Source organism: Sus scrofa, chromosome 1 (genome assembly GCF_000003025.6).
Source record: "Sus scrofa isolate TJ Tabasco breed Duroc chromosome 1, Sscrofa11.1, whole genome shotgun sequence".
In the NCBI taxonomy this organism is placed as follows: domain Eukaryota; kingdom Metazoa; phylum Chordata; class Mammalia; order Artiodactyla; family Suidae; genus Sus; species Sus scrofa.
Window position 1 is genome coordinate 180,663,112 of NC_010443.5, and position 13,351 is coordinate 180,676,462.

General features: G+C 43.0%; 1 protein-coding gene across 1 annotated transcript in view; it reads right to left on the bottom strand.

Moving 5' to 3' along the window:
• The window catches only part of PYGL (glycogen phosphorylase L), a 58,276-nt gene that overhangs the window by 17,263 nt on the left and 27,662 nt on the right, over positions 1-13,351 (bottom strand). Inside the window, 12 exon segments of the mRNA NM_001123172.1 lie at positions 2,049-2,115; positions 2,621-2,755; positions 4,390-4,597; positions 6,441-6,582; positions 6,677-6,735; positions 6,866-7,013; positions 7,146-7,247; positions 7,827-7,941; positions 8,386-8,549; positions 8,888-9,034; positions 9,702-9,794; positions 10,906-11,049. Of these exon segments, the coding sequence (NP_001116644.1) occupies positions 2,049-2,115; positions 2,621-2,755; positions 4,390-4,597; positions 6,441-6,582; positions 6,677-6,735; positions 6,866-7,013; positions 7,146-7,247; positions 7,827-7,941; positions 8,386-8,549; positions 8,888-9,034; positions 9,702-9,794; positions 10,906-11,049 (1,524 nt within the window).

Consider the following 13,351-nt stretch of genomic DNA (forward strand, 5'->3'; position numbering starts at 1 on the left):
ACTGGATATGCTGTAGAGCAGCAAGGGCCTTCAATGATCTTATTTTAAAAATCCAGTGGGGAGTTCCCTGGTAGCCTGGCGGTTAAAGATGGCATTGTCACTGCTATGGTGCAGGTTTGATCCCTGGCCCACAAAATTTTGCATGCCACAGGTGTAGCCAAAAATAAATGAATAAAACCCCAATAGCATAGCTGGGATGACTGTAGGAACCACCTTGTCACCTGGCTTTGGGAAAGGAATAGAAAGAAATGTTAATGAAGGGCGTTTCTGTTGGAAGTAGTTACTAAGGTGGCCAAAGGGCAGGAGGTGGAGACTCTATGGATTCCCACTATTCTGCTACATAATAGCTTTCTAGTTGGAGAGCAAAAATGGGAACTGTGTGGGCAAGGGCATCTACCTCTAGAAGACCATGTTGGAGTCTTGGTACAGGGCCAGCCTCCCCCTGTATCTATTCATCCGTGGTGTCTGCAGTTCAGTAAAAGTGAGATGATTACCTTTCCATATATTTATTAAATGTACAGAGAGGCCTGGGCCATTTGGTGAAGATGTATTACTTTGCATATGCGGGACTACTCACATGGCTCTGGGCCTTTTTCTTATTTATTTATTTATTTATTGTTTAAGTAAAGTATATAGTCTTTCTTATTTCATTCCTTTTTCTTTCTTTTTTTTGTGCTTTTTAGGGCCGAACCTGTGGCACATGAAAGTTCCCAGGCTAGGGGTCGAATTGGAGCTGTAGCAGCTGGCCTACACTACAACCACATCAACATGGGATCCAAGGCACATCTGCAACATATACCACAACTCAGGGCAACGCTGGATTCCCGACCCACTGAGAGAAGCCAGGGATCGAACCTGCATCCTCATGGATACCAGTCAGATTTGTTTCCATAACGGGAACACCTCATTCTTTTTTGTTTTTTTTTTCAAGGGCCCCACCCACGGCATATGGAGGTTCTCAGGTCCAATCGGAGCTACAGCCTTCACCACAGCCACAGTAACTTGGGATCCGAGCCAAGTCTGCGGCCTACACCACAGCTCACAACAACACCAGATCCTTAACCCACTGAGCAAGGCCAGGGATTGAACCCACAACCTCATGGTTCCTAGTCGGATTTGTTTCCACTGTGGCACGATGGGAACTCCCGTTCCTTTTTTTTTTTTTCTTTTTTTTTTTTTTTTAAATTCATATACGAAACCTCCCCTCTTTTTATAAATTTAATTTCTATTCATATAGCCCCACTCCATGGGTGGTCCAAGAGAGCTACTAACTTTGCAAGTTTCAAAGACTGGGGGTGGGGGTGCTTTCCCAATAAACTAAGGCTCAGTCTTCCAATCATTTTAGCAGATTCTAACACTGATGGTGATCCCACCCACTATTGGGGCACAAGCTCTCAGAGGAGGGCATTTGTACTTTGAAAAAGCTGTCTTTGTGGCATTCCCGTTGTGGCTCAGTCCTTAACAAATCCCTAAATGAGTGAGTAAAATGAGTGTTTAATTTAGTTTCTTAGTTTCCAGGACATGCCTACTACATGTTTGGTACTCAATAAATATTGAATTATTTGTGACTTTTTACTTGGATATTAAAAAACAAAGAACTTCTACTGAAATGTCAAATCCCAACCTACGGAGTTCCTGTTGTGACTCAGCGGAAACTAGCATCCATGAGGATGCAGGTTCAACCCCTGGCCTCACTATGTGGGTTAAGGATCATTGCAGTGGGCTGTGGTGTAGGCTGCAGACTCGGCTTGGATCCCGAGTTGCTGCGGCATAGGCCGGCAACTGTAGCTTCATTCGACCCCTAGCCTGGGAACCTCTGTATGCCACGGGTGAGGCCTAAAAAAAAAAAAAAAAGAAAGAAAAAAGAAAATCCCAAACTGTGCCTGAGTTTTGGAAAAGTCAAGTTTTGATCTGAAAAACCTGAAGAGCTGCCTCATTTTTTTGATTGGTTACTGGGGCCCTGTTATTTAGATTTAATAAAAAGAAATGAAAGTTTTAATCAAAGGTAGTAGACTGGTTTCCTTTGTAGGTCTCAGCAGTGTACTCACCATATACAGCTGACTGACTTTTTCTTGACACTTGACATAGGCTTCATAATCTGCAAAGACTTTAAACCTGTTTTTGTCATTGGAAGGAAAAACAAAAACAAAAAGCTTCATTAACAGATGCATGCTAAGATTCCATTTAAAATTCTCTTGCTTAATGTCAGCATGGCTTGCTTACCAAACTGATACTTCAATTCACAAGGGTTTCAACCAGCCCTCAACCTTTCTATGATTCTTCCCACATGTAAGAATGTTATCATTCACATGGCTGCAGGATGCATTTAAAAGCTGGGTACACCAATGGAAGGAGAAAAAGAATACCAGATTTGTGGGTCTTATTTTTAAATCTTCCTACCATTGTTAATGGAGACTATCTAATTTTTCTGTATATCAACTATACTTCTATAAAAAGGAAATAAATGGTTAAAAAAAGAATACCTAATTTTTCTTTCTAAGGCGAGGTTAGCTTATCATATTACAAATCTATGCTAATCTACATGGTTGTGTTACAGTTGGTTTAAGATCTTCACATCCCCTTTCCATGGTCCAAAGAGCACCATTTTGTGGGAACTCACCTGTCATGATGAAATAGCATGTTGACTAAGTCTTTGAAGAGGTCAGGCTGCTTGGGAGAAAAGAAGCCCTTGTCAATTTGATCAATGGCCAGCTTTAACTCTGGAAGTGCCTCATAATATTCTTTTGCATTATACCTGTGGGTGGGGGTGGAGATGGTAAGGGAAAGTCTGGTTAGTGTTTGTGATTAACAACATACAGATACTACATTACCCTTGAAAAATGCATTCAGAAATTCTGGCATTTATAGAAGTCATTATAGAGTTCAACAGGGGCATAAAGAATATTTAACCAGGAGTTCCCACTGTGGTGCCTTGGGTTAAGAATCTGACTACAGGGGCTCAGGTTATTGCAGAGGCGTGGGTTCAATCCCTAGCCCAGTGCAGTGGGTTAAAGGATCTGGTATGGGTTGCAACTGTGGCTCTGATTTAGTCCCTGGCCAGGGAACTTCCATATACCATGGGTGTGGCCATTAAAAAAAAAAAAAAAAGAATATTTAACCAGATCCTGAAATTTCTTCCCTGACTAATTTGACTAATCAAGGACACTAAAAGACAGTAGATAATAAAAATTCTAGTCACAGAGCAATAGTCTGATCTAGTAAGGTACACTGATTCATTTCAAAGCAGACTTTATGGCTCTAAGCAGGCTGCTTTTTTTTTTTTTTTTTTGCATTTTAGGGCCACACCCACGGCATAAGGAGGTTCCCAGGCTAGGGGTCGAATTGGAGCTACAGCTGCCACCCTACACCACAGCCACAGCCACAGCCACAGAGGATCCGAGCTGCGTCTGAGATTTACACCACAGCTCACGGCAACACCAGATCCTTAACCTAGAGTGAGGCCAGGGATTCAACCTGCAACATCATGGTTCCTAGTTGGATTTGTTTCCGCTGCACCACAACACCAACTCCACAGTTGCTTTTTAGGTCCACAGATCCCCAAATTTGTTGCTACTTAGTGAAAATTTACTTCTAAGGATTGGGAAGCATATCAACACCCTCCAAAGTTTGTGATTCCTGTGGTCCCTTTGGGTGGCACTCTATTTCTTATTTGAATCCAGTTTATTAAACCTATCTAGATATTAAGTGTAACAAGTATTTTGAGTGTTTCTATATGATCAGACCTATGCTCTACCACATTTTAGTCTGTCTCTTTGAGATCTTAAAGGAACACTAGATGGTTTTAATTAGTGGCAAAAACCTCCAACTACACACCAGTTCAATTAAAAAAAAATTTTTTTTAGGGCCACACCTGTGGCACATGAAAGTTCCCAGGCTAGGGGTTGAATCACAGCTGCAGCTGCCAGGCTATGCCACAGCCATAGCAACTCAGGATCCAAGCCATGTCTGCAGCCTACTCCACGGCTCACGGCAACGCTGGATCCTTAATCCTCTGAGTGAGGCCAGGGATCAAACCTGCATCCTCATGGATACTAGTCGGATTCTTAACCCACTGAGCCACACAGTTCGGTTTTTTGATCATAGTAAAAATCTCAAATGTGGAGAAGTGAATAGCTCATGAAGCCAGCTCTGCCATGGCTCCAGCCATTGTTATCAATGACAAACAGCAATGACCCCACAAACTTGTGCTCAAATCCCTTTTAATTTCACTTGCTGGGTGTAATGACTAATCTTTGTCAAGAGGTACCCCCAACTCATGGGAGATGTTCAGTTGCCACATCTCATGTGACCTGCCTCAATGGGACACTGGGGTGGGCAGACACAGTCCTGGGGATGAAACCCACCCAATAAGCAGGACTGTTCACTTACCCTTTCTTGTCTAAGGCAGCCACATCCTCTACTCTCATGCCAAAGATGAACAGGTTCTCTTCCCCAGCTTCCTCAGCCATTTCCACGTTGGCCCCATCCATCGTCCCGATGGTCAGGGCCCCATTCAGCATGAACTTCATATTGCCTGTCCCTGAGGCTTCAGTGCCTGCAGTGGAAATCTGCTCCGACAGATCTGTGGCAGGAATGACTGCAAGCAAGGCATGCTGGAATTAGTGATTCCATCTCCCTGGATTGGCTTGGATGCTATCTGAGCATTCATCTAGCTGGCCTGTTTTTTTATCATTAAAGTAATAGATGTACATCAAGATGAACATTCAAATGGTGTAGAAGGCCAGATCGCACTCTTGCTTTGACTCCAGCAATCGCTTTTGCCCATGTCTGATGTGCTATCTTTGTGATTATAGCCACAATGCCAAATAGCTATATGCTTATACAATACTTTGCATCTACCGACTCTCTGCTATAAAAGGTGACACTACCTGAATAATTCAATTTTGAAGGCAGGATAAAAACAATTCAAACATTAAAAATTTTCTCTGCCCTTTGGCCTCCACTCTCCCCTCTATTGTGCATCCGCATCATACATCGACCAAACCTCCTCATTGGCAGAAATATCTGCTTAAACATAAAAAGCAACATTTCTCCTAGTGCCAACAAGGTAACTTCTTAAAGGATAACATTCCTTTTTCATCTTGTAATGATCCACCACTTTGTACCTGCAGATCTGGATTGTGTAAACTTTCAGTAATACAGCATTTAACATAGAGCACTCTGTCTCAAAAAACTTACATAACTGTGCTTTGACTTCTAATGGGTGGATCAGTTCTCAGAACTTTCTGAGATGTTGTTCCTGAGTTAAAATCCCCAATTTGGCTCAAATAAAAATTTCCATTTCTTTCTTAGATCAGCTGATTAATTTTTCCTCTTCACTACATTTCTCTTCTCCCCCTTCTTCCTTTTCGTTTTTGTCATGGTTGTATTTTTATTTTTTCTATTTTGTATCTTTATAAAATATATTTAAATTTCTCTTTCTTGATCCTTAAAATTTGGAATCTCTCCTGACCCCTCTTTTGCAGTCTGAGGAAACTGAATTGTGTCATTCCTTCCACTTCTTAGCACCCTCCTTCCACCTTCATTGCAGGGAAATAAGCCACAGGGAACTGAGGTGTGCTCCGGCCAGATGCTCAGCCTCTGACCCTTCAGCCTGATTTTCACAAAAATTCATGCTGCTCCCTGCACCCCTCCCCCATCTCTACCCCATCTTACAAAGCATAGGACCGATTCTCAGTTTTATTCTGAAAGCTTATTTGTGGATTAGGAATATCTTCATTTGCATCTGTAAGAATCTGGCTTTTTTCTTTTTGTAGACAGTTCTTAGCTGTAACATCAGAGGACCCAAAAATAACTCCAAAAGAGAAAGGTCCCTTTTCAATTAGTTTCCATTTGCATGTGGATGGTGCTTTATGATGCAAATAAGCAAAGGTCCCAGTGGAAGAGACTCGGATGCTGGCTTCTGGCCAGTCTGGGGCACTCCCTGCTGGCCAGAGTGCCCATCTGAGGCACATATAAACCCTGGGCTTTGGCAGCCTGACATGTGCCCTCATTTTCTGTTGCTACATGAACAAATGACAACAGTCTTTCCTTCCATGAGTGACCAGAGGTATATCTGGGGTCTGGGGAATTGGTGTTCTATTGCAAAACTGGGCTTGGGAACTGAGGCTCCTTTTTTTTTCCTTTTGTAGAAGAGCACAAACTGTACTTTACCAAAACCTCAGGGCCACCTCCTCCAGCACTCAGATCTGTCCAACTGGGAGGAAAATGTGCTTGCAAGTGAAATCTGTGATACTGTCTCCAGGGATAGCAATCTTTTGGCAGCTGGGTCACATTAAATGTTCTTAGTTTAGGGGCTTATTCTGCTTAAGAGTGATGCCTTCTATCCTAAATTACCACCCTCTGAGCTCGGCTGCTCCATTTTCCTATAATCTCCAGATCCTGCTCTGGCCCCACATGGTTTATGAGGATGGCACTACCTTTTTCAGCAAGAGACACTCTGTAGTTCTCCAGGAAGATGACTTTCAGCTTGCTTCCAACGACGGGGTCATTGTTCACCACCTCTGCCACTGAAGTGATCAGCTTTATGATCAGTTTGGCCATATGATATCCTGGGGCAGCCTTGGGGAACCCGGGACAGAAAGCAGGCATGATGAAGTAGAGACAAGGCAAGAGACAAGAGACTCCACATCCCCAGGGAAGAGGATCAACTTACTTTGCCACCGATTATAACTGTTCTGGGCACAAACAACTTCTTCGGGTCTTTCTTAATGCCTGGAAAGGATGGAAAAAATGGATGAAACAGAGGACGATCGATGGCTGGGTGATGAGGCTTGCACCGGAAGTGCAGCTTCCACTGCCGGTGTGTGGGGGAGGCTGGTGGGTGGCCGTGGAGCTGACTCACGGTTGTACATGGTGATCACGTGCAGGCAGTTCATGAGCTGCCGCTTGTACTCATGGATCCTCTTCACCTGCACATCAAACATGGAGGCTGGGTTGATCTTCACTTTGTACTCCTTCTCCAGGAACTGAGAAAATTTCAGCTTGTTCTCCTGTTGAGAGACAGTGAACGGGTCCAGAGCCCTTTGGACTTAAAAGCACCGGCAGGGTGGTCTGTATGTAAACACTGGAGCATAAATCCTCCAAACAAGTGTGGAGAAAGAACCCACACCAGGAAGCCTCACCTGCTTCACGTTGGAAATCTCTCGGAGGAAGACATCGTCGCCCAGGAAGTGGTGTAGCTTGGTCAGCTGGCTCAGGTCCTTCACGTAGTCCTCCCCGATTTTCTTTCGGTTTGAAGGAAAAGATGACTTTAATCAGGGAAGGCCATCCTGCCCACATGAGCAGTTTCTGTCCGTCTGTGGCAAGTGGTTGCAAGCACCTTAAACTCACCTTACACTATTCCACAGCCCACAAAATGGTTTCACTCACAGAAGATGCTAGAAATGCTCTATGGGAAAAACACTTTGCTAGTACCTTACCCATAGTTTCAGTGGCATCAAGGGTTAAAAACAGGAAAGCTACCTAAAAAGGGTGACAACCCCATCCCCACCCCCAGTTCAGCTAGTTATTTATATGACCATTGTTATCCTCTTTTACTAACTAAAGGTACCATCTTCTGTGTGTGTCATATGAGTTCCCCCAGGACCAGCCACACAGTGTGAGGGCTCTTTTTCTGAAATGGAGAATTTCACGATTGGCTACAGAGGAGAATGAAAGCAGGGGTGGAGCCCTGTGGGGCTGCACAAGTCACTCACAGATGAGGCCCACCCTGGCACAGACTGAATTTGCCAATTATAAGTGCTCTCTCAGCCTCTTGCATTCATTTCATCAGGCCCCCCTTCCCCTCGGCACTTCCCAGTTACCTCTGCTATTAATTCTGCCAGCCCGGGGTTGCAGAGTAAGAGCCAGCGCCTTGGAGTGATCCCATTAGTTTTGTTCTGAAACTTGTCTGGTTCTAGCTCACTGAAGTCCTTGAATCTGGAGACGGAAGAGACATATCACTAAACTTGGCTGGTACAGCAAGTGTCCTACATGCTGGATGAAGTTCAAGGAGCTAAGTGTAGGCTTAGCAAGATTAAATAAAAATGGAGGAGGGGCTGAGGGCAGTTATAGCTGTCATTCTAAATAGAAATCCATTTGCAATTCAAGATAATCACAAGAAAAATATCCAAATCTAATCACCTCTTTTTTGCAGGAGGGAGAATTCCTAGTCTAGAATTAGGATAGTTCAGAGAGGAAGGCGTTTTTGTCTCTTTAGAGAGGGTTTTTTTGTTTGTTTGTTTTGTTTTCTGTACGGAAGAAAATACTTTTAAATAGTTTAATGGGGCCTTTCCTCATCTCCAAATGCAGCCCTGCGGTCACCAGCACCGTTTTGTTAATGAAGGTAATGGGAGCCCCACTACCACAGGAATGGAGGCTCACACTTGGGTCTTCACGATGTCTGAGTGAATTTTAGCCACGCCATTCACAGCATGGGAGCCCACGATGCAGAGATGGGCCATGTTGATCCTTTTGCCTCCTTCCTCTTCTATCAGAGACATCCTTCTCAGACGGTCGACATCTTTAGGAAACAAGGCAGCAATTTTCTAGGCAAAGGAAGAGAAAGGCCTTACTGGTCCCTCAGGTGTATGGCAACCCTGGGATAATGTCATTCACTTCCCAAGCAAAATCTTTGAGAAATTGGCTATAAAGCTTCACCTCACAGAGAGGAGTTGGGTTAGCTCTAGGGAGACACTATCCCTCTACTTTAGTATTTTCGAAAAGACATCTTTAATAGAGCCCCATCCAGACTTGAGTGCTTTTGATTATTAATGACTGAAAGATGTCTGAGCCTAGAGTTTGGTAAAAGGGAAGACTGTCACCATTCTTAACATCTCAAGACCTCCTTCTCAAAAGGGATTATGAATCTCTCAGAATGACTTACATCTAAATGCTTCTGATTTATCTCATAGATGATCTGCAAATGTCGAGGAAGCAACTTCTCCACCAGCTCTACAGGCCAGCGCTCTAGGGCTTCTGGGAGCACTGTGTGGTTGGTGTACGCAAAGGTCTTCTGGGTGATCCCCCACGCCTGAAGGAAAGAGGGAGGTCAGCTGCTTCCCTGCAGGAAAGGCTGCCACAAGTGCCCCCCTCCCACAGGCCAAACATTTCCTCAACTCCCGCTCGACTGCAAACAGGACAGTTCTATCTAACAGAATATACAGTTAGACACAATTCCACAGGCTCCTGCATGGTCCAGATAGTGGCAACATGTTTTCTGGGGGAAAAAAAGCAGTAAGACTGGCTGATAAAACTTAAGACAGCATGCTGACAAATCTTCTTTATTACCCTAACTTGTCTTTTGTTTATTAAATAAAATTTGGGGAAGAAAACTTAAGTAATGTTCTGAGAAAGTACCGAGCATGTTTAAAGTTGATGGGGACACTTTCAATTAGCTGTATTCTGAGGCTAGCGAGTTTAAGAATCCTTTTTGACACAAAAATGGTAAACATGATATAAGCCTATTAATTTATATTAATAGCCTCTGAGCTGTGTCCCAGTAGGAATTTCTTAAGTCTTACTTCCTGTTAAGCAGTAAGAACTGAGAAATGTCAGCACCAGGTCAAAGTTTATATTTAATCATTGGAAGTTAGCAACAATAATTTATTTTGAAAAACTGTAAAAAGAGCCTGTGGCAAAATCTCTGAACTACAGATATTCTGGTTAATTAGCGGAAAAAGAAGCCAAACTATCCAGACCTTGGACCAGGGCAATTTTTCAATATCCACAAAAATCCTCATCAGCTCGGGGATGGCAAGTGCAGGGTGAGTGTCATTCAGCTGGATGGCAACCTGTGCAGGAATAGAGAGCAACATGAAGGTGACAGACAGCCTGGGTCTGGCTTCTTGTCCTCATTCATGCCTCATACACTCATTTAACAAAACGTCCATTTTCTATGGAACACTTTAAGTATAGAGTTGAGTTACGACTCAACTTGTTTTTTTAAATGAAGCATTGTTAGTTTCAAATGTAGAGCATAGTGATTCAGTTAAAAATACATATATTTGGAGTTCCCCGTGGCACAGTGGTTAATGAATCTGACTAAGAACTATGAGGTTGTGGGTTCGATCCCTGGCCTTGCTCAGTGGGTTAAGAATCCGGCGTTGCTGTGAGCTGTGGTGTAGGTCGCAGACAATACTTGGATCTGGTGTTGCTGCGGCTCTGGCATAGGCTTGGTAGCTACAGCTCCAATTAGACCCCTAGCCTGGGAACCTCCATATGCCACGGGTGCAGCCCTAAGAAAAAAAAAAGGCAAAAAGACAAAAAACAAACAAAAAAGCCCCCCCAAAACCCACATATATTTATATATATAAATATATATATTTTAAATATATAGATATATTTTTTCAGATTATTTTCCATTACAGATTATTACAACATATGGAATAAATTCCCTATACTATACAGTAAATCCTTGTTGCTTCTCTATTTTATGTATAACAATGTCTGTTAAATACATACTCCTAATTTATCTCCCTGCCCTTACCCCTGCCCTCCTCTTTGGTTTGTTTTCTATGTCTCTAAGTCTGTTTCTGTTTGGTATGTAGACACTCAACTTTTTTTGTCTTTTTTTTTTTTTTTTTTTTTGGGCCACACCGATGGCATATGGAGGTTCCCAGGCTAGGGGTCCAACTGGAGCTGGAGCTGCAACCTACACCACAGCCACAGCAAAGCAGGATCTGAGCCGCATCTGAGACCTACACTGTAGCTCACGGCAATGACAGATCCTCAACCCACTGAGCAGAGCCAGGGATCGAACCCGCATGGCTGCTTGTTGGGCTTGTTAACTGCTGAGCCATGACAGGAACTCCACTTTTTTTTAGCACTGAGACAGAGGAGTAAATCTGATGAGACGTCATGATCCCCTCAGTTCCCACCTGCATTCACAGACTGAATACTTGCCTGATCTGGGAAGGCATCAAACGCAGTTCCAGCACTATCACTGGAGCCAAACTTGGAGGCTTTGAAACGTCGGATGACATCTTGCAAGGTAGCAGCCACCACAAAGTACTCCTGCTTCAATCTTAGCTCCTTCCCTTCAAAAAACTTCAAGCCAGAGAGACTGAGTGAGAGTAGCTCACATTGTTAGGCATGGCCAGAATGTGGCTGGTGTCCCCTGCCCAGGGGACTTTAAGGCTAAAGCCCATGGGACAACTGGTGGAAAATGCAAGGTTGAATGCCAAGCATTAGCCTCCTAAAATTCCACTCAAACAACAGTAAAAAGTCATACTGATGAAGGATGAAGGGAATGGAGAGAAGACAACAGCAATAACTTCTTAGAAGCTGAAAAAACAGATGGATAAATGGTAATTGAACCAGAAAACCCAGGAAAGCTGAGTCCTGACCTGGTAGTGGAGAAGAGCAGAAGAAACAGCCCAGTATATACACAGAAGCTCTCAAAAGGCCCAGGAATTGTCAGTATTGAATGCCTTTAGAAGTAGGGGTGAAGGGGGGAGAAAAGGTTAGTTGAGAGCCTAAGAAGCAGTTGGCCTTAGACCTCATTTCCGGTTCCCTAAGCTGAACAGTCTCCTTTGCCAACTCAGGCAGAAGTTGGAGGTATATTCTCTGGAGGTGGTAAAACAGGGTCTTTGGACTGGAGGGCTGCCTGTGTAGTTGAAGGCAGGGGTACCACCCCATACAGAAAATAGGGGAAGATTATGTACTGAATGCTGATACTTCTTTGCCCAACCAACTTTGAGAATATGGGTAGCCAATGCTGATTCCACCAGGAAAGAAACTGCAAGCATCTTCTCTAGGAGATTTGAGTGGCCCAGGAGGGAGGACCTAAAGACATGAACATGAGGAGCTCCACCAGAATGTGGCTCCAGCAGGTCACAGGTTAGTGAAACCACATAGATGAATCTCACCCAAGTATACAGAGCTCCCAAAGCTTGTCAGTACCTCTTTCTTAAATTTATTGGGCAACTAAGGATCACTAGACATTTACGAAACCTGCTAAAAGACGTCAAAATAATAAACGGACAAAAGCCAACTTAAAAGAAACAGATTAGAGAAGAGAATATTATAAGAATACTATCAATACCTTTGATAGATTAGATATTGTATTCAAGAAATAAGATGCTTTAAGAAAATATCTAGGCGTTCCCATTATGGCTCAGAGGTAACAAACTGAACTAGTATCCATGAGGACCTCGATTCAATCCCTGGCCTTGCTCAGTGGGTTAAGGATCTGGCGTTGCCATGAGCTGCAGTATAGGTCAGAGATGATACTTGGATCTGGTGTTGCTGTGGCTGTGGCTGTGGCCAGAAGCTATAGCTCTGATTTGATCCCTAGCCTGAGAACTTCCATATACCGTGGGTGTGGCCCTAAAAAATAAATAAATAAATAAATAAATAAATAAATAAATAAATAAATATAAAAAAGAAAGAAAGAAAAAAGAAAAAGAAAAGAAAATATCCAGGGGAAAAAAAGATTACTTGGAAATTAAAATATGATAGCCTAAATGAAGAACCCAATAGAAAGGTTGGAAAAGAGAGTTTATGACGGTCCAGAAAATTGAGCAAGAAGACAAAGGGATGATAAATATAAGAAAAAAGGTAAGAAGACTAAAGAACTAGTTGAAGATGTTCTGTGATTCCAGGCCATTTCTCAGTGTGCCTCAGTCCTGTGTTCTCAGACTGAAAGGGGACTGGGCATGGTGAGTGAAAACAGACTCACACCAAAGCACACCTCCCAAAACTCTGGGTATACTTGGCTGGGAAAGGGAAGAGAGTAAAGAGGGAGACTAGAAGCTTTCAAAGGGGGGGGGGAAGCAGAATTTGAAAAAAAGATCAAGAATCTGAATTGCATTGTACTTTTCAGCAACACCAAAAACTAGGAAATTTAAACAAAACAAAAACAAAAAAAACTTCGAGTCTTTGGTATGCAGGCAAACCAGCAATGTGAGGTCAGAATGCAGACATTTTCCAACATACAAGGTCTCAAAAAAATTGACCTCACATGCACTCTTTTCCCAGGAAGGCAAGCATGTACACTACCAAAACAAGAGAGCAAACAAAAAAGAGAAAGATGTTGCATCCAGGAAACAAATGATCCCAAAGGGTATATGTGCACAGAGGTGCTCCTAATGATGGGGAAAGTAGAACCTAAGATGACAACAGAGCAGCCAACTAGGAGAGATCCAAAATAGACTTCAAAAACCAGAGTCAACAAAATAACTAGTGAGTTTGAATATAGTGAGAGGAAATCTCTGCAACTGGGGTAGAGTGTAGGATAAATTGGGGAAAAGTACTCAGAAAACTGAGCAAACAAATGAAAAAATTATTAAGTCCGGTGTAGGGGGGGTAGTTTTTAAGGAAAGGAAAAATAATCATTAGTTGATGACAC